At 33.6% G+C, this 27,895-nt stretch overlaps 4 protein-coding genes, 1 long non-coding RNA gene and 1 pseudogene across 8 annotated transcripts; 4 read left to right on the forward strand and 2 right to left on the reverse strand.

The window, feature by feature from the left end:
- Positions 1–2,867: 2,867 nt before the first annotated feature.
- On the forward strand, positions 2,868–7,011 carry LOC102623934 (transcription factor bHLH36). Of its 2 annotated transcripts, XR_003065603.2 has the most exons (4): positions 2,868–3,393; positions 3,507–3,866; positions 3,962–4,126; positions 6,670–7,011. XR_003065603.2 is itself a non-coding variant. In XM_006477281.3 (3 exons), exons 1-3 carry the CDS (start codon positions 3,094–3,096, stop codon positions 4,040–4,042), a joined length of 741 nt encoding a protein of 246 aa, XP_006477344.2. In that variant the 5' UTR covers positions 2,868–3,093; the 3' UTR covers positions 4,043–4,252. The 2 variants fall into 2 exon arrangements, 1 of the variants encoding a protein (XP_006477344.2); XM_006477281.3 differs by lacking the exon at positions 6,670–7,011 and having other exon boundaries at positions 3,962–4,252.
- A 2,049-nt stretch (positions 7,012–9,060) lies between these two features.
- On the forward strand, positions 9,061–11,400 carry LOC102624222 (glyoxylate/hydroxypyruvate reductase HPR3-like). The gene is made up of 2 exons (XM_006477282.4): positions 9,061–9,583; positions 10,536–11,400. The coding sequence occupies exons 1-2, from the start codon at positions 9,137–9,139 to the stop codon at positions 11,058–11,060; spliced, it is 972 nt and encodes a 323-aa protein (XP_006477345.2). The 5' UTR covers positions 9,061–9,136; the 3' UTR covers positions 11,061–11,400.
- Positions 11,289–13,177, forward strand: LOC102621776 (glyoxylate/hydroxypyruvate reductase HPR3-like; annotated as a pseudogene).
- Positions 13,178–13,444: 267 nt separating this feature from the next.
- Positions 13,445–14,907, reverse strand: LOC102577958 (anthocyanidin synthase). 2 transcript variants are annotated; one of them, XM_025097974.2, is made up of 2 exons: positions 14,259–14,907; positions 13,445–14,141 (listed from the first exon to the last, which is right to left on the reverse strand). In XM_025097974.2, the coding sequence occupies exons 1-2, from the start codon at positions 14,759–14,761 to the stop codon at positions 13,583–13,585; spliced, it is 1,062 nt and encodes a 353-aa protein (XP_024953742.2). In that variant the 5' UTR covers positions 14,762–14,907; the 3' UTR covers positions 13,445–13,582.
- A 6,339-nt stretch (positions 14,908–21,246) lies between these two features.
- On the forward strand, positions 21,247–26,432 carry LOC102622060 (PGR5-like protein 1A, chloroplastic). 2 transcript variants are annotated; one of them, XM_015529912.3, is made up of 11 exons: positions 21,247–21,640; positions 21,743–21,858; positions 21,999–22,095; positions 22,203–22,303; positions 23,062–23,118; positions 23,921–23,997; positions 24,338–24,389; positions 25,449–25,559; positions 25,639–25,736; positions 25,873–25,947; positions 26,081–26,432. In XM_015529912.3, exons 1-10 carry the CDS (start codon positions 21,436–21,438, stop codon positions 25,940–25,942), a joined length of 984 nt encoding a protein of 327 aa, XP_015385398.2. In that variant the 5' UTR covers positions 21,247–21,435; the 3' UTR covers positions 25,943–25,947; positions 26,081–26,432. The 2 variants fall into 2 exon arrangements, with proteins under 2 accessions (XP_015385398.2, XP_015385397.2); XM_015529911.3 differs by having other exon boundaries at positions 21,249–21,640; positions 26,096–26,432.
- Positions 26,433–26,815: 383 nt separating this feature from the next.
- On the reverse strand, positions 26,816–27,687 carry LOC102622364 (uncharacterized). Its single transcript, XR_008053627.1, has 3 exons — positions 27,556–27,687; positions 27,173–27,247; positions 26,816–27,089 (listed from the first exon to the last, which is right to left on the reverse strand). It is a non-coding gene; the product is annotated as an uncharacterized LOC102622364 (long non-coding RNA).
- Between the last annotated feature and the right edge of the window lie 208 nt (positions 27,688–27,895).

Genomic DNA, 27,895 nt, shown 5'->3' on the forward strand with positions numbered 1-27,895 from the left:
TAAAGGGTAATATTGTAAAAATAAGCAAAAAGAAATAAAAAGTAATGGTAAGGATATCAATACTTTAACGCCAGAGATGTTTCTAGGTATTTTTAAAAATATAGGGACTAAATAGATACTAATCTTAAAATACATGGACTAAATAAATTTTTGCCCCTTTTCTTAGATTGATGCCAATTAAGCTAACCAGGAGCCGCAAAAATTTAATTTGACACATTATTACTGATTTTCTCAGTATAGATCTACTTCTTGTTAATAAATCAGTAAGAGTATTGTTCCGATAAATAACTCTTCCATAGAATTCATTAATATCTAAACTCATTAGTTTACTTGTATGAGTTCTATCTATGTAATTGATAGTCTCAACTTCGGAGGAAGAAACAGGTAATAGACAGAAGATCGTCCACTCCAGTTCTATATTTATTTGAAGAAAATGCTTGATTAATTCCATGTGTCTAACCAAAAAATCCACTTATTTACTAAACCGTAAGAGAATTCAATTCATAAAGTCTTCCAAACTGACCTTCACTAACAACGTGGCTTGTGACAATTAATTTCTCATGCTTTGATGAACATTATAATCAGATACTAATGTCTTTGATAGATTGTGTCGTGCTGGATGAGCTTCAAAAAATTCACTGTGTTAACGTTACGTGTACATAATTATTTACATCCTGGACCCGCATTTTATCATATTAAGTTATCGTATCTAATCCTGTTCCCTCACAATAATGACCACATTAATTATTGAAAGAATTAACGAAATCAAATTATCAGTGCACACATATTGTGTACCTCTTATTCACTTAACAAGAAACTTATAAATGAACAAATAAATAAAATTATAACATAAATCTGATCCCCATTTGTGAAAAAGATAAATACTGATGGAGATGAACTGTTGCCAAAGGGAATTCGAGGCAATCATCCTTTGTTGCTGCTGTCTTTCATGGGATGAATGGGTGTTTTTTGGGCTGTTTTGGTAGCTTTTATATATGCTGAGTTTTATGCTACTATCCTGGCTTTAGATGTGTCGATGTCTAAGGGATGATTCCACATTTGGCTTGAATGTCATACCGTTGCTGTTATTGCTTGCTTTCCACAATCCAATTATTGGCCTCTGTGTGATTGTTATGTCTGTCGGCAGATTTGTGTTCACAGTCTTAGGCCTGAATCATTAAAAAATGCTCGCATATTTATAGAGTTAACTTTGTCGCCGATCTTGTAGCTAACACACTTGTTTGACTTGTTCTTATACTTGGTAAGTTTACATTAAAGAAAGATTACTGGGGTTTGCCTAAATACCCTCTGTTGAGCAGCCTTTTTTTGTTTTTTTTTTTTTCCGTAAGGGAATATGCCATTTTCACCCCTAAGATTTGATGTAATAACTCATTTCATCCTTACTGTTTAAAAATAGCCCATTTCATCCTTATTTGTTAAGCAATAGCCCAAAACACCCTTTCATTAATTTACTGTTATTATACTATATAATTCATTGAGGGTAAAATAGGATTTTTAAATAATGATGAATTATTTTAAAATAAACTCTCTATCACAAATAAAAAAACATCTAGCTTTAAAGATAACTTAATAAATAAACAATAATATCATTAAATAATATGTAAAATATATATTTAGGACAAAAAAAACATGGATTTCATAGGCACTAGAGTAATTTTTTTTATCCTTTAGTTTATCCTTAACTTTAATATGGTCGAGATAAATAAATAAATAAATAATCAATCAATACTGTTATTCTATCAAAAGTAACTACAAACTCCTTTATTTACTTAGAAAATATGCACTAAATACATAACAACATATATTTAAAAATACTACCGAATAAAATACATTGCATTGGATTGTATTTTTTTTAATCTTTTAGTTTATTCTTGATCTTACTATAAACAATGATTCTTGACTGAAAAGAATTATTATTATTATTATTTAGTTGACTTCATTAAAAAAAATTAATAAATACACACACATGTTGTAAATTCTTTAGTATAATTTTTGTTTTATTAAGTTATTCTTAAATTTTAAATTTATATAAAAAGTCAGATGTTATTTAATTATTCTTCAAATTTTTATTTTAAAAAGCTTTGCATTTATTCAATTGAAAATCTTATTTTGTCTTCAATGAATTTTAGAGTAAACTAATTGTAAATTTATGGAAGGTTATTTTGGGCCATTGTTTGAAAAATAAGGATAAAACGAGTTATTATTTAAAAAGTAAGGATGAAATTGGTAATTATATCAAACTCTAGTGATGAAAAGAGATTTTTCCCTTTCCGTAATTTTGCTTCTTTCCTAATAAAGTTTATGCACTTATAAAATTCGCCATCTGAGAATGACTGAAAGAGGACTATTAAAATAATATCGATTCTATTTTGTACTCAGATAATCTGTGGTACTCTTTTGATGCTATTGATTATTTGATTTCTTATTCTGCTACTAACTCTCTCATGACTGAATAATATATACAAATGAAATTCAGATTTCTGTGATATGCACCGTTTTGAATTTTGATAATGTTGATTTATTCTTCTGCTCTACAAACTCTATCTTGACCGAGTAATTGGTTACAAATTTTTTTTAAAAAATCAAAATCAAAATCCGTATTTTCTGAGATATTTTGAGCCTTCAATAATTACGGGTTTAGCTGTTAACATCACTGACAGAGTGCCGATTACTGTCGCTAAAATGCATTTTGACCTTTAATGCTTTAATTTAATTCTATTAATTAACCTATCAGACTTATATAACGGAATAAAAATAAAATCCACACAACACGTGAAAGTAATTCGGGACTAATTAACTCAGCCCCCCAAATGCACAGTACCTGCCGCCTTAAAACAAGGCTGGAAGGCAATGAGGTCACCACTGAAATCACCTTGCATCTCTTAAAAAATAAACAAAATCTTGAAACCCTAGGCCCATCAAAGATTATCCTTCTCAACTCACCGAAGCATATCTCTTTCTCAACTCTTAACTTTTAAGAGTACATACGCACACATATATCGAATACATAAAGTAGAGAAAGATCAAGATTCAAGATCGGTGGAGAAGATATTGAAGCTATAAGCTCAAATCATGGATTATATTCCATCACTTGTGTTTCCCTTTGACCGAAATGATCCTCACGACGATCAGCTTCCTTGCCAACAACAATATCACACAGCTGGCCAACAAAATAATAATCAGCTCATTTTCAACCCTCTTGAGTATGGCAGTGATCTTAAGCGCCCAGAAACAACAAATATATTTGCTGTCAATGATGATAATAGCAAGAAGATGAAGATAATGCGTAGAGATATTGAAAGACATAGGAGGCAAGAAATGTCTACACTTTATAGGTCTCTAAGATCTTTACTTCCTCTCGAGTATCTCAAGGTCAGCTTCTTTTGTTTAATTTTTCCTTCTTTCTTCATTATAATTTAGTTGATTTCTTCAGATTAAATACTATTAGCTGTGTATTGATCGTCACAAACTTATACATATATCAGGGAAAGCGATCTATGTCAGATCACATGAATGAAGCAGTGAATTATATAAAAAATTTGCAAAACAGGATTCAGAAGTTGAGTGAAAAGAGAGACGAGCTTCGAAGATTGTCCAATTCATCATCATCCCCTTATTACAGTACTACTTCTGAATCAGAGTGTTCACAGACACATATTAATCTTGAAGACAGTGTCACAGTTAGGCCTTGTTTGGCAGGAGTGGAGGTTGCTATAAATACTTCTTTCAGAAAAGGGATTCCTCTTTCTCAAGTGGTGGCACTTCTCGCGGAAGAAGGCCTAACAGTTGTTAACTGCATCTCCACTAAAATCAATGAAAGGTTACTGCACAATATTGAATCTGAGGTAATTATGTTATTGTGCATGGGGCTTTAATCAATAAAAGTCTTTTCTTCTGATGAAGCATGCGTGTTATCTAAATTTTTAAGTTTTGTGAACAGGTGAATGATGGAGGAAGGAATATTGATCCTTTTGAACTGCAACAAAAGATAATGAAATTAACGAGCCCCTCATCCAATTAGATTTTGATCGTGTGTAATAAATGTGTGCTTGAGGGGAGTTTAAATTTTTGCTACCCTGACGAAAGTTCTTCATGATTTGTTCAGGTATATTCTCCTGTTAGATTAAGCTAGCTTGGTGTGCTCAAAATCATGTTGGATTATTGATTGGTATTCTTCCCTTTTCTTCATCGTTAATTAATGTTCTAAATCATGGTTAATTCCTTCTTTTCATTCTCTCTAGTTAATTTTTGCTTATGCTGAGATCAATGAGGAAGCGTTATGATATGCACGTACAGCTAACTGAACTTGTTTTCATATCTCAAATTTATCACTTTATCTACTGCATTCTTCAGTAATTCAGCTCTTGAATGTGAATGTATGGCGTATGCTAAAACAGTTGATAATCTTCAATATGCTGGAAAAATTACTTAAGGTGCATTTGAGATTGAGGTTAGACAGCTGTAGTTTAGAAATTATAATATTAAAGCATTTGGTAAACACTAGTTGCTGTACTTTGAAAGTTATGTTGATATAATTTTTTACTTGTATAATAGAAAATCTATTATATATTTAATAACTTTGTCGAAATTATTATTTAACATTTGTATTTACTACAAATTATTAACTTTTGTTTTATAATTATAGCTTTTTTTTTTCCACAATAACTATAACTTAAAAGTTACAGCATTTCAATCTGAAACAAGAACTTATTATATTGTATATATATTACCAATTATTACTATTTAACTAGATAGTCTAATAATCAATTGGCAAATTGTACAATAGCCTTTTCATTAATTATCTTCATTATGTTCTGAATAACATTATTGGATATGATCAACCAATTTACTTGTTCCTAACTAGATAGTTGTATTGAATCGATTTCCATATGTATTGATTTATATAATTATTGTCAGATACTACAAATTTCCTTAATATGCATCATTAATTTATCTAGTATTTTCTTATTTATTATCAATTTCAAAAAAATTACCACTTAACCATTTATGATGAGTTCTATTATTTCCTCTATCCTTAATGTTCTACTTATATGATAGCTTAAAGTTTAGGTTAGGAGTATCACCAAAAGGCTCTTCAAATTTTACTTTTTTTTTTTTTGAAGTCTGTTATACACAGATATTACTGACATTATATCAGACATTACAATTAATATTTACAATCATACTATGTAACTGGGACCACCATCATACCTTAACACACTGAAGTATATACCTAGATATTTTAAACCCTCTCTAATATTCGTGCCTGCTCCACTCACATTTCGTAAGGGAGAGATTGTCTCCACTCAATTAATTGATAATTGAGGAAGAACTGAAATTAAACTCCATAATACTCTTATGGAAGCTCGAACCCTTGCACTTAACATTGTAAGTGCAAGGCTTCTCCCATTGGACCAAAGGCCCATTGGTCTTCAAATTTTACTTTTGAAATGTCTATTTGCTTACCTATGTACCAAATAGAAGAATGAAAAAATAAACTCTCCACCAAAAGGCTCTTCTAATAAGATAAGCTAATATTGTTTTAATCAAATCTTTCTTTTCACCAAATTTAATTTACGCCTCCATGTTTATCACTCCAATGGTTTTAGTCAAATCTTTATTGTGAAGTAATTTTATGTTGATTTTAGATTTTGTTGTTGTTCTTATCATCATCATCATCATCATCTTTTAATAATTCAGTTGATGTGCTCTAAATATGTCTTTCCTATTATGGTTGTTCAATTTAATTTAATGCATGCTAATTAAAAAAATAGATAGTAACTAATAAATTAAACATAAAATATTAATTACAAAATTATTTGAAAGCATTCAACAATTTGAAGAAAAAATATTTGCCATGAGATGTGTACGAGTTTAATAATATTTAATAGGATAAAAAAATATTGTTGTACAACCATTTATTATTTTAAAAAAGAAAAATAAATAATAATTATAGTTGTTTTCTCTTTTATAAAATATTAATAAAAGAGGGAGAAATTTAATAGGCGAAATTGAAGAGGTAGAAGGATATCTTGTATAAATAATCTTAATTAAAGTCTTTTGAATTTTCTAATGCTGATGTGGATCTTCTTATAAGAAATAAAATTATATTTTGAACGAAACTATTAATGGTAACTTAAAGCCCAAATTAGGATTTTAGTAAAAGTTTTTATTTCCTTCTTTCATATAGCCAATATGTGATATTGTGATATTTATCCAATACGTATCATTATATATGTACATTCAATATTACAATTACGTATTAAGCTATCATATCCTCATGATGATCATGCAAAAAATTTCAAGAAAACTAGCCAGTTCAGCTGAGCAGCTTTGCATCAGTCATCCTTCAAACTGGCACTCTCACTTCAATTTTCTTTCGAGAGAGGAAGCTTTCAATGATAAGAAACTTGTAATACTATGATGCTATGTTTCTGATGTTTGAAAATGAAGATGATCATCACATCATGCAACCAAAAAGTCCAAAAGAAAATTAATGAACTTACTCTAGAACCATTAAATTCTTACATGCATTCAGCTTTTCATCAATAGAGAAGTAATACTCAGCAATGCATGTGGTTGGCATATGCTAATTGCTTGTCCATATCATATGCGTAAATTTCTAATCATACTCTAACATGCACACAGCTGAGTCCACCTTGAAGAAGCTAATAGGAAAGCACTTTTGAATTGAACTACACACACATCTGATCATGACTTGGCGTTCAAACTATCAAGATTTTTCTGATACGGTGGACCTTGAATAACCTGATAAGAATCATATCATCTCTCACGAATGCGAATGCTTGGTCTCTCAACTAAAGGCACTGTCCCCACTCCTGCCATTATGCTGTTGCACCAGCACGACCAAAATAAAGTCCACCTGATATTGTCCATGTTATACACTATCTATGGATATGACGTAGAACTTAGATAATAAATATTGTTATCGCATTTGTCTGTGATTAATTGTGTCCCCCTCTAGCAGCAGCCAGCTTAATTAAGGATTGAGAATGAAAATATACTTCATTTTCCGTTATATCTTCAATCATTTTTTCAATTTCCTAATATTGTCTCTTTTCCATTTTCTACATTGAATTTTGAACTGACAGATTCTCTCTCTCTCTCTCTCTCTCTCTCTCTCTCTCTCTATATATATATATATCCCTTGCTTTATTTTTAGTTACTTATCATCTGTTAGTTTTGTAATACAAGGAGCTAGCATGCATGTTGTATTTACGATGATCCTTCCACAAAAGTTGGGAGATGAGCTTTAAATTTTGAGTTTAATAACCAGCATGGGCGTCCTTACTGGTTTTTTAAATGAGAGTGATACTGCCATCTAATTTGGTATATCAAGAAAATCAATACAGGTATACCAGCTAGAATTTGGTGACATACATATTGATTTTAGTATAGAGATATATATATATTCAGTTCCATTAGTTTACTCCCCATCCCATGCATGCATATATACTCTACTTTTTCTTCTTTAAGAGTAGGATGCAGTAAAAAGCCTGCAATATTGATTTCTTTTCCAATTTAGTTCCTATTATCGGTTAATAATGAAGCACAAGTTTAACCTAATGATCTAATCCAGTATATTTTTGAATGGCCGAACTTATAGGAAAATAGTAGTTCAAAAGTTGAATGTTACCTAAGCCTATACTTTTAGTTTAGAAACTATTTTCAATTGATGTAGTATATTCTACTTAATACTCTTGTCATGTACAGGCCTTTTCTTTTCTAGTCCTTATCATTCTAAATTGACGAGTAGATTGTTTATACTTAATTAATAACATAACTAATCATGTGTACCTAAATTAACGTTGGTAATGAAGAAAGTCTAGAGATTACCCGAACAGTGAAACAACTTACACCCTCAAATATCCTCTCAAAATCCCTTGTTCAGTTATATTTACTTTGATTCTAAAAGCATCCTTTTAATAAATAAAAAATTCCTAATTTATGATTATTTCCTGATTTTTAAGTACTTTTCTCGTTCTGAAAATCATAGTCTCTTATTCATTTCCTTTGCAACCACTTTTCAATGATAAATTTATTTATCATTGAATAATCATGGATTTAGAAATTATGGTCTTAAAGTAGTTTCAAGCATGGAAATAATTAATCTGCAAAAAAAAAATTAAAAAAATTATTTCAGATTTAAGCAAACAAATTAGATGCATGAGGTGTCATGTCTCAACCCAAAAAAAAAAAAAATGGGAAAAGGAAAGAACAAGAGAGATCAAGAGAAAGATGGATGATGAATCGAGTGGCCTGTATCAGAAGCCCATCTTTCTCTTGAACGTATGCTTAATTGTAAAACAATTAAAGCAGGGGTTTTATTAGAGCTGGACTATTGACACCCCTCCAAAATTCTTTTAAAACTCCTCTTCTGTTACAATTATATTTAAAGACAAATATTATAATATATCTCACATTTATTTTATTTCACTTCAAATTTATATTTTCCCTCTTAAAAAAAAAAAAACTCATCAAACTCACACATGTAATTTTTTTCTCAAATTCTCTATAAATTTTTCTTCAATTACTAAGATAATCTATTGATAATAAACATAACACATTCTGACAAAATTATCTATCTTTTTTAAGGCTCATAATAAAACTTTTTACATTATAATCTTACAGATATTTTATTTAATTGATTGATTTTTATCAAGAAGGTTATCACCCATAAAAATTTATTTGTGACGAGTGAGAAAATAATAAAAAATTAAAAAATTCATAAATTAAATGTGTTTATTTAGAAATAAGGGTATTTTACTATTTTTGAAATTAAGCTTAGCATTATTGAAAAAGGGGCTTCAGAAGAATTTTGGAGGGGTGCCAATAGTCTAACTCGTTTTGTTAAGGTAATGCAGGGCTGTTAATAGCACATTTAATTTATGAGATAACCTAGCCCGTCTAAAAAAAGGACCTTTCTGTGCTAGCAAGTTGGCCCATCAAGGGGCCTATGTCAGAAGCCCATTGAAGAAATATCTGTCGTTATAAACACCAACGTAACGTCTCTTTTCTTAATTTAGCACGTCTCCAATTGTTTTAATCACTGAAGCAAAGAAAAAATTTGAAGAAAAAAAACCGAATCGTGACGATGCCTACAGAAGAGGAGCGCCCGGTTGTTTTAATCCACCGTATCCCATCCCTCAAGCAACCATTAGCCAGTCTCAGCGAGCGCTTCACTCTCCTCGACCCGCTCCTCCATTCAGCCGATTCGACTCACTCCTTCCTCTCCCGCCACGCCAGCTCCGTACGCGCCATTCTCTGCTTGGGCCCCTCTCCCCTCACCTCCGACACCCTCTCCCTCCTCCCGGCGTTGGAAATCGTCGTGGGGTCCACCGCAGGCATCGACCATGTTGACCTGCAGGAGTGCCGCCGACGCGGCATTCTTGTGACTAATGCTGGTAACGCCTTCTCTGAGGACGGTGCTGATTATGTGGTCGGTTTGTTGGTTGATGTTCTCAGGAGGGTTTCCAGCATTGATCGGTTTGTTCGGAACGGGTTGTGGCCCGATCATGGGGCCTACCCACTTGGGTCAACGGTTCGGCTTTCTTTCTGGTTTAACTTCTGTTTGACTGCGTTCATTTATATGGGTTTTGATTATTTAATTATTAATATGATCAATTTAGTGGCAATTTCAAATTATTCATTTAAATATGGATTTCATCAAAATTGATTTTATATTTGTGGCATTGTAAGAGTTTATTGCTTCTGGTATACAGAATAATTTCTCGATATCACGATTCATGAATCATGAGTAAATTTGAAGTATTGTGGAAATGATGAACGACCGAATCCTGATATTTTTGACCTGCGAGTTAGATTATTTAATTATTAAATATTAATTATTTGATTATTTAATTATTAATATGATCAATTTAGTGGCAATTTCAAATTATTCATTTAAATATGGATTTAATCAAAAATTGAATTTATATTCGTGGTATTGTAAGAGTTCATTGCTTCTGGTATACAGAATAATTTCTCGATATCACGATTCATGAATCATGAGTAAATTTGAAGTATTGTGGAAATGATGAACGACCAAATCCTGATATTTTTTACCTGCAAGTTAGACAAATTGTTCTTTTTTTAATTCTTTTTTAATGCAATTGCAATTGCAATAATTTTCATTTGAAGCGTTACCTTGGTTGAGCTGATCATCCTCAGTCAATGGTTTGTGATCGAAGATGCACTGGCTTTCACTGGCATTACTATAGCTGATTGTGATTTTGTATTTGCTTAAAAACTTGATGATGTCAATGAAGGCTCAATACTGCAGAAAGCACAATGTACTTAGTGGTATTTAGAAATTAGAAATTTAGGCTGGTACTCAAGAACATATACCAACCTCTCCATCCCTTCTCTTTTCTCAATCAAGTTTTGTCGGGGCCCTTTTTTTCATGTTTCCTTGTTTGATGATTCTCATGATCTCGAGATATTGTACATTAAAACGTTAGTTCTTACTCTCCTTGGCATTGTATTAATTGCAGTTGGGAGGAAAGCGAGTTGGGATTGTGGGGTTGGGTAGCATAGGCTCTGAAGTTGCAAAAAGGCTTGTGCCCTTCGGCTGTAGCATTGCTTACACATCAAGAAAGAAAAAGCCAGGTGTTTCGTATCCTTTTTATGCAAATGTTTCTGGCCTTGCTGCTGATAGTGATGTCCTCATTGTATGTTGTGCTCTGACCGAGGAAACTCACCACATGATTAACAAGGATGTCATGACAGCACTGGGCAAGGAAGGGGTGATAATAAATGTTGGGCGCGGTGCTCTTATTGATGAGAAGGAACTGGTTCACTTCTTGGTGCGGGGGGAGCTTGGTGGAGCTGGTCTTGATGTGTTTGAGGACGAGCCTCATGTGCCAAAGGAGCTGCTTACATTGGATAATGTTGTGTTGTCTCCACATATTGCTGTGCTGACTGCAGAATCATTTGCAGCATTGGAGCAAGTGGTCATAGGCAATTTAGAGGCATTTTTCTCAAATAAACCTTTGCTGTCGCCCGTCAAGCTTGAGTGAAGGAATTTCTTGTGTTCTCTGCCTCACATTATAGTTTGAAGACACGTGCTGAATGGTGTACATAGCTCAACAAATCAAGAGTGGATCAATTTCATGTTGATCGGCATAATGTCAAGCTTCTTTTGATGCGGAGTCATTTGTTAGAGAGAAAAGCAACTGAAGAAGTCTTATGTAACCAAAGAGCTCTTTGTCTCAAATGATGTTGTGTTATCAAACAAACTTGTATGCATGCATTTTATCCGAGTATCAAGTAATATGTTCATGGTGTCACCCAATTAAACATTTTGTAACAATTATACGTGTGGGTAAAATCAGAGATTAAATGAAATTTGCCAAATAATTCATTTGTAAAGTAAAATAGTTATAATTGTTTGGTGGGAAAAACAGAACTGGTTAAAGCAACTGATAAAGCAGAAGTCAATAGCTAAGCAGGCTGATCTTCCAATTGTCGCTGACTTGGCCATCGGCCTTTTGATTGATTTTCTACGCAGAATTTCTCCCGGTAATTGGTATGTTCGGGCTGGCTTGTGGGCTAAAACTGGAGATTACCCACTTGGCTTTAAGGTTTCATCTGAGTCGGTCTCTTTTTAAATTTAAAATACCTTAGTTAGCTTAATAATAATTTATGAATTGGGTTTGATGTATTTGTATTGAAGAAGACTAATTGACTAGAATCTTTGCTTTGATGCTTTGCTTCCTCCAATATTATCTTAATAGTTAATATGTACATGCTTTGCTTTTGGGGAGTTATTCGGGAGCTACTTGTTCATGTTCTTTGTTAGTTTTATAGGATATGCTTCTCTTGATAGAATTGGGCATGATTCATTTGGTGCTTAAACTATTTGATTATAAATGTATTTTTGCAGTTAGGAGGAATGCAAGTTGGGATTGTGAGGCTGGGAAATATTGGCTCTGAAGTGCTAAACAGGCTTCAGGCTTTTGGATTTATCATTTCTTACAACTCAAGGAGGAAAAGACCATCTGTTCTGTTCCCTTACTGTGCAAATGTCTATGACCCTGCAGTGAATAGTGATGTTCTTGTTGTTTGTTGTGCGCTGACTGAACAAACTCATCACATAATTAACAAGGATGTCATGGCGGAGCTGGGAAAGGGAGGAATGATTATTAATGTTGGGCGTGGGGCTCTTATTGATGAGAAAGAAATGCTGCAGTTTTTGGTCCAAGGTGACATTAATGGTGTAGGCCTTGATGTGTTTGAGAATGATCCTAATGTGCCAAAAGAGCCATTAAGATTGGATAATATTGTGCTGTTGCCATGCCAGAATGCTTTGACTCATTGGGAGAGCTGATTGTATACAACCTGAAGGTTTTCTTTTCGAACAAACCGCTGCGCCACAGGTCAAGCTTGACTGAAGGCACTATTCACTTAATTCATGTCATAGTTTCCGCTGAAATCATCATCCTGAAACATTAGCATCTGGTACCTGGTAGAGAGATTCATGTCATGTCGAAAACTGTCTCAATGAATTGTTACAGAAACTGAAGGTCGAGTGGAGGATTCACAAGAACTAAGTTAGAAAAGAAGTTGCAGGTATGAACAATGCTGATTCCTTTTAGAAAGGGGCTGTTGCACGTTTGAATTGTTCATTGGTTCTAAGAACTCTTATAACCTGTTATGCGAGTTCACTAGTCTACTGAAAGTGATATAGGAGGTAGATTTCCAGGGGCCAGAGATGAGGGTGACTCTGAGGTTGATGAGGTTTGTTCTAACTTCCGGCCTGAATATGCTGATGACTGTTTCTTTATTTCTATGAATGGTTAAGGTCTTTAGTGTGACCATGTTTGTGTTGGTACTATGCACTGTTACCTATTTCTGGTTGTTTTGGATGACACTAGCCAAACCTCTGTATATCTGTTATGTGGTAATATATACGTGTATTCCCTCTTTGTCCATGAATAGAAGGATTACTGCAGGCCAGGTGAGTTTGCCCTTCCCCCCCCCCCCCCCCCCCCCCCCCCCTCTTCAGTTCTTCCTGTACTCTTTATAATTCTATAACCACCAAAACTGTGTAAAATAACTTTCTACATTCTAGTGCCACAGAATTTTTTAGGCTGCAATTGTTGATGTTTATCACAAAGATTTGGAAGCTTTTTTTCAGTGGCTTGTTTTCAATAGTTTATCAACTATTTTTGCAATCGATCAGTCTGGTTTGCAAACTTTACTGTCAACAAATAATGAACAAAAAGAGTTTGAAAAGACAATTTATGAATATTGCCTGGTCCGTCTTGACAGAGAAAAATAAGCATCTCCCTCTGAACCCCTTTAAATCATCAGAGTCCATAGACTTCATTGTACACCATCTAATTATATTTCTAACCAGGCTAGCGACAAAAGATCAATAATTGAGCCACAAAAATGAATCTCACGAAAATAATCAATCTTATTATTCAATAAAGCCAGCCGGCACAGACGAAACAAAGAGCCAAAAATATGGCCTACAAGTGCTGTAGTGAAAGCATTCACCGGAAGATTAAACATAATAAGAAATCCGATTAATTAATTATTCTTCATCGGAGAGGAGAGCATCCTGCGCCCTCCTAAACAGCTTGTGCTCAATGTGCTGTTGAAAGGTGCGAGGAGGTAACATTGCCGGCTTTTGCTCAGAGACAGTTTCCGGGAGAGGCTTGAGGATAATCTTGTCCCTCGGTGGCTCACAGAAAACAGCCCATGAGATCCTAACCTTTTCCTTGTTAACAAGTCCCCTGTGAAGAATACTCTTGTACTCGCCATTGCTCAGAATTTCAATGGTGTCACCAATGTGCAAGATGATCGAATTCGGAACACATTTAGCAGTCACCCATTTGTCTTTGTAGAAGAGCTGCAGGCCCGGAACCATGTTGTGAAGAATGAAAGTGAGTGCACTCACATCTGTGTGAGCTTCAACACCAAGAGCCAGTTCTGGTTGAGGGCATTTGGGATAGTAATTGATCTTCATCTGAAGAAGGAGCTCTTCTAGGCCACCAACTTCCTTTTCCAGCCTCCCCTCTTCCAGTCCCAAGCCAAGTGACAACACTGACAGAATTTTCGTCGCCAGGCTTCTCAGTTGCCTTGCGTATTCACTAGTAGCCTCTCTACATATAAAAATTTGTGAATTTTTCTGCGAGGATCATCAACAAGCAATAGCACAGAACTAATTAAAACCAGAGGAGACAGAATGATCAATCAAATTAACTTACGTATAGTCGCTTGGAGTCTTAGGCCAAATGGACATATCCCTTTTATCTTCAGGATAAATAAGGTGGAAGAAATAGTCCTCCCACTCAAGCTGACCACTAGCATTATTAGCTAGCTTGCTTCCGTAACCCTGAATCTTTCCCGAAGCCTGCTCATTGGCATACTTCTCTTTCTCCTCAACCGGCTGATCGAAAAAGGCCTGACCGGCTCTCTTGACGCGTTCGGTGAGATCATCCGAAATCCCATGGTTAACAAGGTGCATAACACCCCAATCCATGGCAGCTTTCTTGAGCTCCTCGCGACATTTCTCGCGTTCAACTCTGTCCTCAGAGTCAATTTCCTTGATATCAATTGTGGGAACTTGAGGCCCTTCATCTTTTTCCTCTTCTTCAAAAATATTGCCAATGCTCATTAGCTCTTCCTTTGGTCGTACATACTCTTTTGGGATTGCTTGAATCCCACTTCTAGCCAAGCTCTCAACTCTTGGGGCTGTTGGAGTCACCATCGTAGCAAATTTTTGTATATATGAAAAGCGGTAACAATGTACATGCTCTAATGGTAAGGATCTTAGGGCTTTTTATAGGGAATCTGTTTAACTAAAAGGTGAAAAGTTAAAATTACTGGAGGATGCGAGTTGCACTGGGAATTTGTAAACGTAGTAGATGATGATCAAGCTACCAACGAACCAACTTACAAGGAGAGCGGTTGTAACACGTGCTTAGCTGCCACTACGGAGTGGCCATTGGCCTTAAAATTATGGAGTTGGCTGGAAGATACATGAAACAAACAAGCACGGGTTCCTTTGCTAACGGTCGTCGAGTTTCCGAGTCAATTCTTTTTCTCATTAATACACGACATAACTAATTGTAAGTATCAAAACTACAAGCCCCATTGAAATGCGTTATCCATAAGGGAAAAAGAAAAAAAAAATGATTGTGCGTGACACTGGCATGATTTTAAACTAGTTTAATTAATAAGCGTCCATTGATTACTAGAAGTATACAAATTGCATATTCTGAATACGTGATTGTACTTTTTTTGTTTTTGACATATTGATATTGTAATAAAAAATCTACTAATATTTATAATTAGAAATCGATCGAAATTTATCTTGATGAGATTTGTAGGACACCGCCCAATTTTTCTATCCTCTCATAAGATTGGAGGAATCTCGATTGCCATGCACGAAGGAATATTGACTTCATTCTAAGAGAGAATTGAATTCGAACAATGGCTGGAACTCGAATCCGGACACTCAAACTGTGAGTGCCTGGATTGTATTTAATAATATTATTTATTTCACTTGCACACATGAATAGACCTCGTGTGCAAATATTCCCCCATTTTACTATTTTAGAATGTGGATATTGTCCAGTTTTTTATATAAGAAATTGTTAAAAAAAATATATAATTTGTTACATAACTAAAGCCCCAAAATTTACAATTTTTCATTTAGAACTTCTCTATTTTGTAAAATAATTGGCATGCACAAAAGAATGAATACTGCTTGCATATGATATTAATAGTGCAGTCTAACTTAATTAATAATACCTATAGTACACAGTGTTTATATATCCCTCCTTGTTAAGGTCAACTATATTTTAAGAAAATTTGCAATTTGTGCAATCCTAGGCTTGTGCTAATTATTGGACGCAAATAATGAAATATAATCTTTAATTTCGGGTTCAAGCAAAGATTGGTGGTTGAATTTTTATGCTAGTGCCAGCTAGTTTAGTTGATAAAATTTTTTTATCTTAAGATAAGAAATGTAGAGTTTGAACTTCGCTCAAATAAATTTTAAAAGAAATTAATTGCATAAATTGTGAAAAAAAAAAACTAACTTATAATAAAGGAGGTTTTTCTTTTTTTCTTTTCCTCCCTCATTTGTTTCCTTCTTATTAATAGAGATAGAATGCAATTTATTGTCTTTGACATTCAGTATTCATTAGCTAGTAAATAAAGTAATGGGCCACGAGTTGTAAGAAAATGAAAGTTACACCTACATATATATAGTTCGGTCGATGAAATGTCGTTTTACTTAAAAGATGACACCAATTACCAAACCATACAAACACGTTTCAGCTAACCCCCTCTCTCGATTCATATTTCCTAGCCATGCACAAGGCCATGGCTTGGTTGGTTTCTTAAGTTAACTGGGGCCAATAGCCGGTGTGAAGCAAGAAGGAAGAGAGATGCCTGTCCACAAGCTTGATGTTCAAAACCCCACCCAGCGAAACGACGCTCAGTGCGTATATCGAAATTTTCTAACAACTTGTTTTTCAGCATTTCTTTTCTTATTTTTAAAACCAGTGAGCTTGGAGTTTTTCTTTTTTCAAATCATTACAATCTTCATGCATACAATCTATAATTCGCCCAGTGGCCGAGTTGGATTCAATCTTAACGACCATGAGTAAATTAGTTCAATTAATGATGTGGCCTCGCTTTCTTTATCACTGTCATTCAATTTAATTAAAGAGTCATTCTATGGACTAAGTAAAACTTTCAAAACATTCTTTATCCTGTTAATTTTGGGGCGTAGATTTATGGCAGATCCTGGCCACCGCCGGTATCATTCAGCTCAGGAGGTTGTTGGTACCTCATGATTGTAACTTTCAGTTAAGCATATCACTGTCACCTTATTATATATATACAAATGACTCTTTCTCTAGTACGGACGTTTTTTTTTTTATTATTTATGTTAACACGCTTTTAAACTATGAGATTTGAGAGGGTTAATTTTTAACTTTTTTAAACCGCACGGCTTGAGAGTGTGTCTGCATTAAAAAATAAAAAATGAAAGCGCTTGCACCTGAGAATATAAAATAAATTCATTCCAATTATCGTATTTATAGTCTTTCTATTATTAAACCATATTGCCTCTTTCAACTTTGTGTGATGTTAAGGTTCTAGTTGATATGAGCGGATACTCATTGGAGGGTTAAAATAAGGAAAATTTTCTTCAAAATCTATTGGTGAAAACCACCAGATTTATTTGGTCTAATCAAGAGTAACTAATACTTTCTTAAGCTATATATGTTGATCATAATTAATTAATATGAAAATATATTATACCTAGATTATAAGATTAGATCTAGATTATTAAATATATCAGAGTACAAAATACTTCTAAATATTGTGAAAAAAAAAATTAACTCCTACAAATACCTATGGGACGAAAGGATTTAAACCTTTTTCATACAAGTATACGAGTGGAATGAAAATTAAATGTTAGGTTACCAACATCAATTTGGTCTTTGCAATTATGGGACATCAAATATTTAATAATTTCATGTTTAGACATATGTTGAGTTTCTAAGGGATTCCTTTCCTTGCTTCTAAGTTCAAGGTGCTAACCTTCTTCATGTGATGGAAACAATTGTTGTAGGTAGGCCGATAAAATTTCATAGGGACCCATTAATATGATATGAACTCATAGGATAAAATCAGTTGTCGGTCTGATTTTTATCAACTTGGGTTGTTAATAGGTCAATCCAATTAAAATCCATTCAATTAGAGATCGGTTTAAGATCAAAAACATATTTCATCCATTACCCATTAACATTTAATACTAGAGTAGGTTTATCTGAATCTATTAAATACTTTCACACTCACTTTTCAATATATATATATATATTACTACAAAATATCCCTAACTAAAATTACTTTCATAACCAAACATTATAATTCTTTAGCTCAATTTCTCTCTCTCTAAAGTCCCCCCCCCCCCCCCAATTGTTTCCTCTTTTCCTTTCTTTGCAATTGTCTTGCAGATTTATGGTCATATTGGTTCTTACTGTTTGCTAGCTTCTCCTGGAATCAAATCTCTTTCAGCGTTCCCCTTCCCTCGAATTTTTATTACATGTATATGCTTTCAATGAAATTTGGTTTCCATAAAATAGTAATTCAATTTAGAAAAGAACTATTGGCAAAAATCAAACAGATCACAAACTTACTTTTAGTTACGTGTTGGTAGTAAAATAAATAAAAGACTTTCTATTAAGTCAAAATTATTTATCTTCGAAGCTGTTGTTTAATATAACCCAAATTTAAGTTTATTACATGTGAAATATTTTTTCTTAATCTATTATATGTTTCTAGCATTTCATAATAGAATTTAAGAATCCATTTTCAGCACAAAAAAAAAAAAAAAAAAAGAGCAACGGGACTTGATTACAAAAACGTGATGGAGAAAGTCTTAATAGAAGTAGAGAGAAGCGACTTAATAAAATTGAAGATGTTAAGGAAATATTTGGTATATAGGTGGGTTTATAGAGTAAATAAATTATTATGATGGATTTGCTGAGTATATGGTTTTATTGAGTGTTATCGTGGGTTCAAATAGTCTCACTGTTAATATTAATAATTTTATAAATTTTATAAGTTAAATTATAAATTTTTAAAAGAAAAAGAAAATGACTTTAAATTAGAGGTGGCAATTTGGGTTTGGATTCTTTCATTTGATTCGATTCAATTCAAATAAAAGGGGGTTTGGATTTGAAAATTTTGATCCATTTAATAAATGGGTGAATTCAATTCGATTTGTTAAATAAATGAATCGAATATGGGTTCGATTGATTTGTTATTAATTTTGCATAAATAAATTAAATGAATTGTAAATGAATCGAAATGCGATTTGATTCATTTAATTTTGTATATTGTATAGTAAATAAATAAAACGAATTAACTGGATCCTTCTTGAATAATTGAATTGAATGTGAATCTTGAGATTACTATTTTTTAATAAATCAATCATTTATGATTTTAATCGAATCCAATTCGTTTATTCATTTTGTCGTCTCTACTTTAAATTGGCTACTTATGTAAAGTTATGACAAACCCTAAAATTCCTAAGTATTTATTGTAAAATTCATAGCCATCACTGTACATTTGGATCTTCTCATCATCTCATGTAACAAATTCTCTTTCTATAATTTTTTTTCTCCTAAGATTTTAACACTGATATCAATATATTATTTGATGATGTTAAATATGAGGAATATTAATATTTTATGTTGTTTGACATTATATTCTCAAAGAGCTTTATTTTATAAATTGCTCATTCTAGTTTAAACTAAAGATATAATACCAAAAATAATGGGTTGAATGGGTTAGTTCAGATAATAAGAAAATAGTAATGAATGGATTTGAGTTTTTATATTTTGACCTGATAAATTAATGGATGTGTTTGGGTGTGTGTAATTTAACACACGATAAGCATACAACATGAAACTAATTAAACACGACTTGTTGCCATGCCTAGTTGTAGGTCTATAGTAGTTTGCTTAATTCGTTCAATTTCTAATGGATGAAAATACAACAATGTAGCAACACTAGCATCCATTTCTTAATTAACCCCATTCAAAATTTAGAATAAGTTTTCTTGGGTGGAACTATTTGAACTCACCAATTTATTCTCTATGCCTTCTCTTTAGATAAGAATTTTATTATTTAAATAATTAAGCATTTTCTTCTCTTTCTCTTCTCAATTTCATAAATTCTCACCAATTTATTCAGATTTTTTTTTTTTACCTACAAATAATTAGTATTACTAACTAAAAGGAACAAAACCCACTATTTAAAAATGAATATCAACAAATTTTTATAAACCATAAAAGTTAATGAATATCAAGACATTAATTTTTACCAAATACAAAAGCTAATTGATATCAAGAAACAAATTTCCATATCTTGAAAACATGAAATAGAAATCAAGATATACTAAGAAAGGCAAAAAAAAAAAAAAGAATTTTGAAAAGAGTGAAATTGATTATTTAGTTTATACAATGTGAGAATAGAGAGAGGATATACAGTTATGAGATAAATAGAGAAAGAAATCAATGGAGGATAATTTTGAGATTTGAAAGTTTTAAACTTTTAATACTGAATTATTTTTTAAATGGGTCTAAAGAGAAAATTGATAGGTTCAAATAGCCTCATTTTTTCCCCTCCCAAAATAAACCCATATAATTCTCAAATTACCCTTATTATTAGTTTTTCTTTTTCTTTTCACACCCCACCTTTTAAACCATCAATTAAATGTTTTAGATACCTAAAGCATATCAATTACAATGGAATCAAACAATCGTTCGTTTTTATTTAACATTAATCCGAAAAAAAAAGACTATAGCTCAACATTTACATGAAATCATTTTGTTTTTTAAATATAGACGTGGAAAAATTGACGCATCCACAGGAATCTAGTTCCAACTTCCAAGCATTCAATGAATGGGTTGATTCAAATCTGTAATTTTTGCAAGGGGCTGTAACGGCTTAGATTGAATAAGAACCTTACCCTCCCCCCCCCCCCCCCCCAAAAAAAAAAAAGAAAATTAATTCTTTGACTAACCCAACAAGCATACAAGCCATTGCCAATTGCACAGGCCATGAAGCAAATACCAACCCTAACAGTAGTAGACTTTTGGAAGCAAATTAGGAGAATTCCAGCCGAAAGCGACCTGGAGAAAGAGCTAGCTCTGTGGACCATAATTTTAAGTGAACCATGAATTAATGTCATTCACTTACTGCCCTTTGCCAAGAAAAAGCATGAGCAATCGTCGACATTGACGCAGCTTCAATTAGTGGCAACAAACTCTAAAATACCCTTTTGAGTAATTCCATATCTGGATAAAAGAGAAATTAATAAATAAAGAAAATGATTAACCAGGACGATGAGATAAATTAAGGAATTCAATAATCGTTACCCCCAACAAGTTACCGAAGGCGGAGTAATGAAGTAGCGGAACATTAACAAAGACCCAAGAAACCGAGCAAACCCGAATCAGCCCATTAAGAACCCAAAAACAGAAATAAAATAAAACAAATAAAAACCGTCCGGTCCACTCCATACACGTGGCCAATATGAAGAACCCACGTGTCGGAACTACAGAAGATCCAGGGATCAGTGACCTACCATTGCTACCAAGCTAGAAGGATGACATGGCAGATGTCGTAAGATCAAAAGAACCCAAGAGAGAAAAAGCCGTTGCAATTCCCTCCACACACTTGTAAACTACCTTATCTGTTTGATTTCGTTCCTCTCTTTCGTTCCCTCCAATCCAAACATCAAAACTCGTACACACAAAAAAATCTATCATCACCATGCATCTCGCTACATCACCAGCTACACACTCTATTACTAGTATTTTCACCTGAAACCGAAACTACCATCTCTATTTTCAAATGGCTAGCAAAGTAGCCTCTGGTTTTACCCCTCAGGCTCAGCGCGTCTTCGCTGTCCCTGTGCAAAAGCCAGCTGCAGCCTTGGTTCCTTTTTCATCCTCTTCAAGGGCTCACTCAAATTCAAATACTCAGTTCAGTGGAAGGCAGTTTTCTGTTCGACGCAGATCTTTTGTACTGCCCAGCAAGGCTACTACTGACCAACAAGGTTGATATTATTATTTTTTTTTTGTCATCTTTGCTAACTGGATTATGTTTGTTAGTTTCATTATATCAATTTTAATTACTCTCATTTTGCTTGTGTTTTCAGGTCAGGTTGAGGGAGATGAGGTAGTCGATAGTAAAATTCTGCAATATTGTAGCATTGACAAGAAAGAGAAAAAGTCATTGGGTGAACTAGAACAAGAGTTTCTTCAGGCACTGCAAGTAAGTGTTTTTTCTGTTTTGAATATGAGGATTATACCAAATAAGCTTTTGCTTACGATTGATCATCAAGTTGGATGACTAAGGTTTGGTTGTTATTTATGCTTGAAATGTATAAGTTTCTTTCTATTTTCATTATGTAGGCTTTCTATTACGAGGGAAAAGCTGTTATGTCAAATGAGGAATTTGATAATCTTAAGGAAGAACTGATGTGGGAAGGAAGCAGCGTCGTCATGCTAAGTATGGAGTCAATCTTCATATGGAGCTTCAAGCCCTACAATCATGACGTATAACTTTTAGTCAATTGTTAAATCTATAATTTGAATAGATTTACTTTGACAATACAGGTTCTGCTGAACAAAAGTTTCTCGAAGCTTCAATGGCTTATGTGGCTGGGAAACCTATTATGTCGGATGAAGAGTATGATAAATTGAAGCAGAAACTAAAGGTTTGTTTGTGTTTGCTCCATATTCACGTGCTTACTGTTCATAGAATGAGAATGGTAGATTCATCCATTAAGTTACAGGTTGCTTTATGAAACTTGTGAATAAAGTGAACAGGAAAGAAGAGACAAAGTTGGTTGATCCATACTAAAAAAGATACAATGGGGCAACATAAAAATTGTTTCAGTGGAAAGTGTGAATTTTGTTTTGCTCATGTCAGGTGGGAAAATTTGTTGTAATTCATGTTTACACTGTCAATAACTTTTAGACGGACAAAACAACTGAGAACTCTGATACAATGTTCAGGTGCAAAATGTTACATGATTGCTTTTTATCGTGTAGGATGCCAATTTAGCAAAGGTGTAACTGTTAGCTGCTTTAAGGTCAATGTGGCCATTAACATCTATGGCATTTTTTCTTTTATCCAGATTATTTATGTGGAAGGTGCCATTGTTTATCCTTTATGTATGCACACACAACACTATCTCATTGAACATTATTTGACTACTGAATATACGTCTTCTGTCCACAATCAAGATAGAGGGTACTTCTTATCAAAAAAAAAAAAAAGGAAAAAGATAGAGAATATTTTTTGCCAATTAAATATGGGTGGAGCTTACCTTTGATAGAAGCAAAATCATTATTATCAAACTTGTGGAACTTTCATCTGTTAAATTGATGGTTTGCATGGCTAACTATTTGCTTTGAAACACTTATATGGTTAAGGTGCTAATTATTTACTTTTAACACTATTATTTTGCAGATGGATGGGAGTGAAATTGTGGTTGAGGGTCCACGGTGCAGTCTCCGTAGCAGAAAGGTGTGTATGTGTTGCCATCTTTTTTGTCCTGTTTGTGCAGCATTGGATTTTAGATAGGTACAATCCGCATATTTTGTCTAATTAATTCACCTTGAGCACTGTAATAACAATATGAAATATATAGACCTGTCAATATCATATCAGAGGTAACTCTTCTCTCTGATTCTAAGTATTACTATGACCTTTAATGTTACAATTTTCCCCTCTGGATCTTATTTGTTTAAAATTTTAACTTCCAAAGTGAAGCAGTTATCTTATGAGTCTACTAGTTATCTCATGCTTTAATAAAAAAGATACAAGCATGTCATACCAACATGAAGGGCTAAACTTTGCAGTTTCCATACACCAAATTCTCTCCCTTCTTTTGAGATAAATATTTGTTTTTTTCTTGAAATGTGATGTTTCTTTACAGTCTAGGAAATAAATTTATCCGTCACTTTATTGATATATATGAAACTTTAGGAAAATCTCTGTTTTTATTCCCCTAAATTTTAATAGCTGTGGCAGTTCTTGACGGGAATAGTGTGATCTTTATGATTTTGTCTTTCATTACTCTGGTATATTTCCAAACCATGGCTTGATAAGTAATTTGGTTCCTTGAGTTGTTGACAAATAATTGACCATGGGTTGAATAGCAAACATACTTTCTTCTTTCAAGAAATGCCTTTGATACTACCCAAAAACATTTACTTCGAACCTACTAACTTTATTCTTTTATGTTCTGTGCTTCTGCTGATAACTCATTTTACGTTTGGCTGAGTTTGGCTTAACTCTGCTGATCATATTTGTATATTTTGCTTAGGTTTACAGCGACCTGTCAGTTGACTACCTCAAAATGCTCCTTTTGAATGTGCCAGCAACTGTTGTTGCACTTGGATTGTAAGTAATGTTGCTTTCTTTTTCTTTTTTTTTTAAGACTGCTGTAAGTTTGAAGTTGATGGTCAAAAGTTGGGAAAGAGAAGGAGGCTTTTAAATACTTATTTAAATTTTGGCTTCATGAAATGCAAACCTTTATCCAGATTCAATAAATGAATATCTCTTGCCAATTAAGTTCTATCACATTGTCTTGGATTCCATATGTTCGGCTTCTAGATTAAATTTGCATATTTAAGGTGCCAATGCCTCTGCTCGGGGATTAGGGCCTATGATTGCAAGTAATCAGTTTTCATTTTTCTCCTTTTACATTGGTTTTTCAATAATATTTCCGTGGTCCTGCCAGGTTTTTCTTCCTGGATGATATCACTGGATTTGAAATCACATATCTTTTGGAGGTAAATCTTTAATCTTTGTTTACAGTCAACATTATTGTTGTTGTTCTATTCTTGTTTGAAAGGGGGGGGGGGGGGGGGTCTATGAGAAATTAAAGTCTTTAGCCGCTCAGTTTTTTCCGAGTATGACAGATTCCTATAATTCTTTTGCCCTTCTATAAGTTGCTCAGCTGAAATGGAAATTGCATTGATCTTCACATATCTCTAGAGAAAATTTTCCATGCTGACATAGGATGCACATAATGAGGTTGCTTGAAAGTTCTAAAGAAACTACCACTGCACCATAGTTTTGAGATCATGTTTTGTTTCCTACAACCATATTTGTATCTTGTGATCAGGTCCTCAAATTCTCAGTTCGCATTGGCTAACATGTGGTGCAAATAATCCGAAGTCTATACTACATCTCAGAAATAAGAAAATGGAAAAAGTTTGGATCAACCAGTATTACTTGAATCACTAGGAAGATTTCAAGCTAAACAGCTCTATATTCTTGCCTGCCGCTTCATAAAGAAAGTGAATAACCAACATTTATATTACTTGATTACCTTGGACTTAAGTTGGGTTATAAGGGGAGTTTATGCAGATACAAAGTTTCTCTACATGATATAAATCATTGAAAAGGCTAGGATAGTCAAATTGCAAAAGTTTGTTTAAAGACCATCTTCCTATTGTTTTCAGGTCATACATTGTTTATCAACTTCAATAGTGCATTTGTGAATTGTATGTCAACCAACAGGAATTGTTTCTGTGCTGATAGTAAGAACTACGGTGGTGAATAAGTTCAAGGCATGAACTCTTTCCAAGGAGTATGAATTGTTCATAATTTTTGGATTAAAAACTTATCACAATTCTGAATTCATGACACACCACTGTTATTATATGAATTTATACTTCTAAATAGAAAACCATTTAGAAACCTCCCATTTCCTCTTTCCTCTTAAGCCTAAAACTCAAGGAAGAATGCCTGGTTTAAAATTCTATTGGCGTAAGTCATCTATCTCTGCTCATAATATATCACTTGCATATTATTGAATAATATGCTCTTTTCCTTTCACATGTCAGCTTCCAGAGCCATTCAGTTTCATTTTTACATGGTTTGCTGCGGTGCCTTTGATAGTATATTTATCTCAATCACTCACAAAACTGATCGTAAGAGAATCTTTGATCTTGAAGGTAGAACTTTCTTGACATATCTTTAAGGTTTTTATCATACAGATAAATGATTCCACTAATGTACGATTTAATTTTCTAGGGCCCCTGTCCAAACTGTGGTACAGAGAATGTTTCTTTCTTTGGGACCATACTATCAATTTCTAGTGGTGGAACCACCAACACTATTAACTGCTCAAAGTAAGTTAAAATTGTCCAGTAATAACATTCAGTTACAGATCTTGTGATTTTGCTGTAACATTTTTCTACTTATGGTTTAGGAGAGGACCCTTTTTCCCCCAATTCTTAACTCTTATAGTTTAACATTTTGTTTCAGTTGTGGAACCACCATGGTTTATGACTCAAACACAAGGTTGATTACATTGCCCGAAGGCAGTGAAGCTTAATCAAGGTATATATATATATACACACACACCCTGCCCACCTTAATTTGTTTGTATGGTTCCAGTGTTGAGACTAAAGGTTTCTGATTTTGCTCTAAGAGGTGGTAACATAGCTCGGATCTTAGTATTAACAAAATGTAGATGCTACATATACAGGAGCAACCAATAAGAAGCGGTCCTTCGACTTTAACTAACTCTTGAAGTCGGATGTGAAGAGTGTTAAATTATGTAGATCTATCCCTCCTGTGGAAAGAGAGAAGTTATATGGTTTGCTTCGCTGTGGGCTCAATTATGTCAATATTGTATTTGTAAGTATATGCGTCATATACATACCTGTAGCAGGCTTGTTTGCAGGAACAGAAGATGATCCATTTTGTTGTAATTAATATTCAGTTCTAGTGTTATATCGCAAATCAAACCCATTTGAGCATGCTTGTCACTCTGAACCTCTTTCCTTTTATGGTGATAATTGTCACTTTTTATAGTGTGTTAATCTCTGAATCATTTAAAGCAGATCTCTGAAACATTTGAAGCAGGCCAGTCTAATGCATTTGTAGGCTCGTAACAGTAGTTGAACAACTAGAACTGAAGCTGCCTTGGATATTTATGTTATCAATTAGATGGATAACTGACCATGAAAAATGGCAACTGCTCGGACATTCAACCAGCGGTGTGGTTCAATTTTAATGCTGTGGATGGTCATACTCACAAGCAATGGAGGGCTTAGAAAAGTTTGATAACATAATGCAATTAAGTTTCCACCTATGAGATTATGTATGGGATAAGAAAGCAAATGCTTCGCCCCAAAAGATGACAAAGACACCACGGATTGAAGACTGAGAAGGGGAACCTAGTTGATTTATATTTTGGACTTGGAATTCAGATACTTCCAAAAAGGAAACAATGGAACTTTCAACTTTATCACATCAAGAGAAAATATGAAAACAAGCAAAAATTTTGTGTCGAGTATTAAAAATTGACATAGGAGTTCACCAGCCTTACAACATACACTCCCTTCCCGTAGCATTAAAACAAAGCTAAGTACGTGAAACACCAATCAAATAGATGACACTTTCAACAAAACGGCATTGCGCTTAATGATTAACCATCTTCCCCTCTACAAGATTGCGACATCCAAGTAATCTCCACTCTACAACAGGAAAACAGATATGGAATAAACATGTCTGCAAGGAATATCGCAAAAATTACTGTAGGTATAAATATGTGATTTACCTAAAAATTAAGTTCAGCCAACGCTTTACTGTCATCAAGTCGTCTTCCATTTCCATAAGAATGGGTCATCCCCACCTTAAAAGAACCATGATATACAAGAGATTTAAAATAGTTTTGGTACACATTCCTTCTAAGTAATGCTAAAAAGCATTGAAATTCGTTTAATTTGGACAGAAAATTTCTCATACTTTCCTTTGTTTATGAGCAAACAAGATTAGACAAAATATCACAAATGACAGTGGCATAAAAGTTCAATTAAACAAAAAAGAAATCAGGCTGTTCCCAAATACAAATAAATAAGCCAATATTTTGATGTGATTGTCTGTCTCTAGTTGCATTAACAGATAGATATAGTCCCCTACCATATAAAATGTAGCAAGTACCTGTTTCAGCACAAACCGTCCATGTTTATCAGGATATACAAAAGCAACAGACAGTTCTGCATTTCTTCTCCTTGCCTCGGGAGCAACCTCCTTAACCTAATAGATGAACATAATCCAGTAATTAAGTACACAGCAAACAAAGTGAATATATTTGATTGTGTGTGGGAAAAAGCAGAAAGTACAACTACATAGGTGGTTTTAAGTATAAGCGAATAAGGCGGTCACCTAAGGTCTTAAATTTTAGAAATTTTTGTGGCGGATGTAGAGCCCTAGAAAAAATCTCAAAATAGATTTGGATCTGTTTTGGGTATTTATCTAAGTCTTGAAATTTTAGGGTTCG

The sequence above is a fragment of the Citrus sinensis genome, chromosome 3, assembly GCF_022201045.2.
Source record: "Citrus sinensis cultivar Valencia sweet orange chromosome 3, DVS_A1.0, whole genome shotgun sequence".
Lineage (NCBI taxonomy): Eukaryota > Viridiplantae > Streptophyta > Magnoliopsida > Sapindales > Rutaceae > Citrus > Citrus sinensis.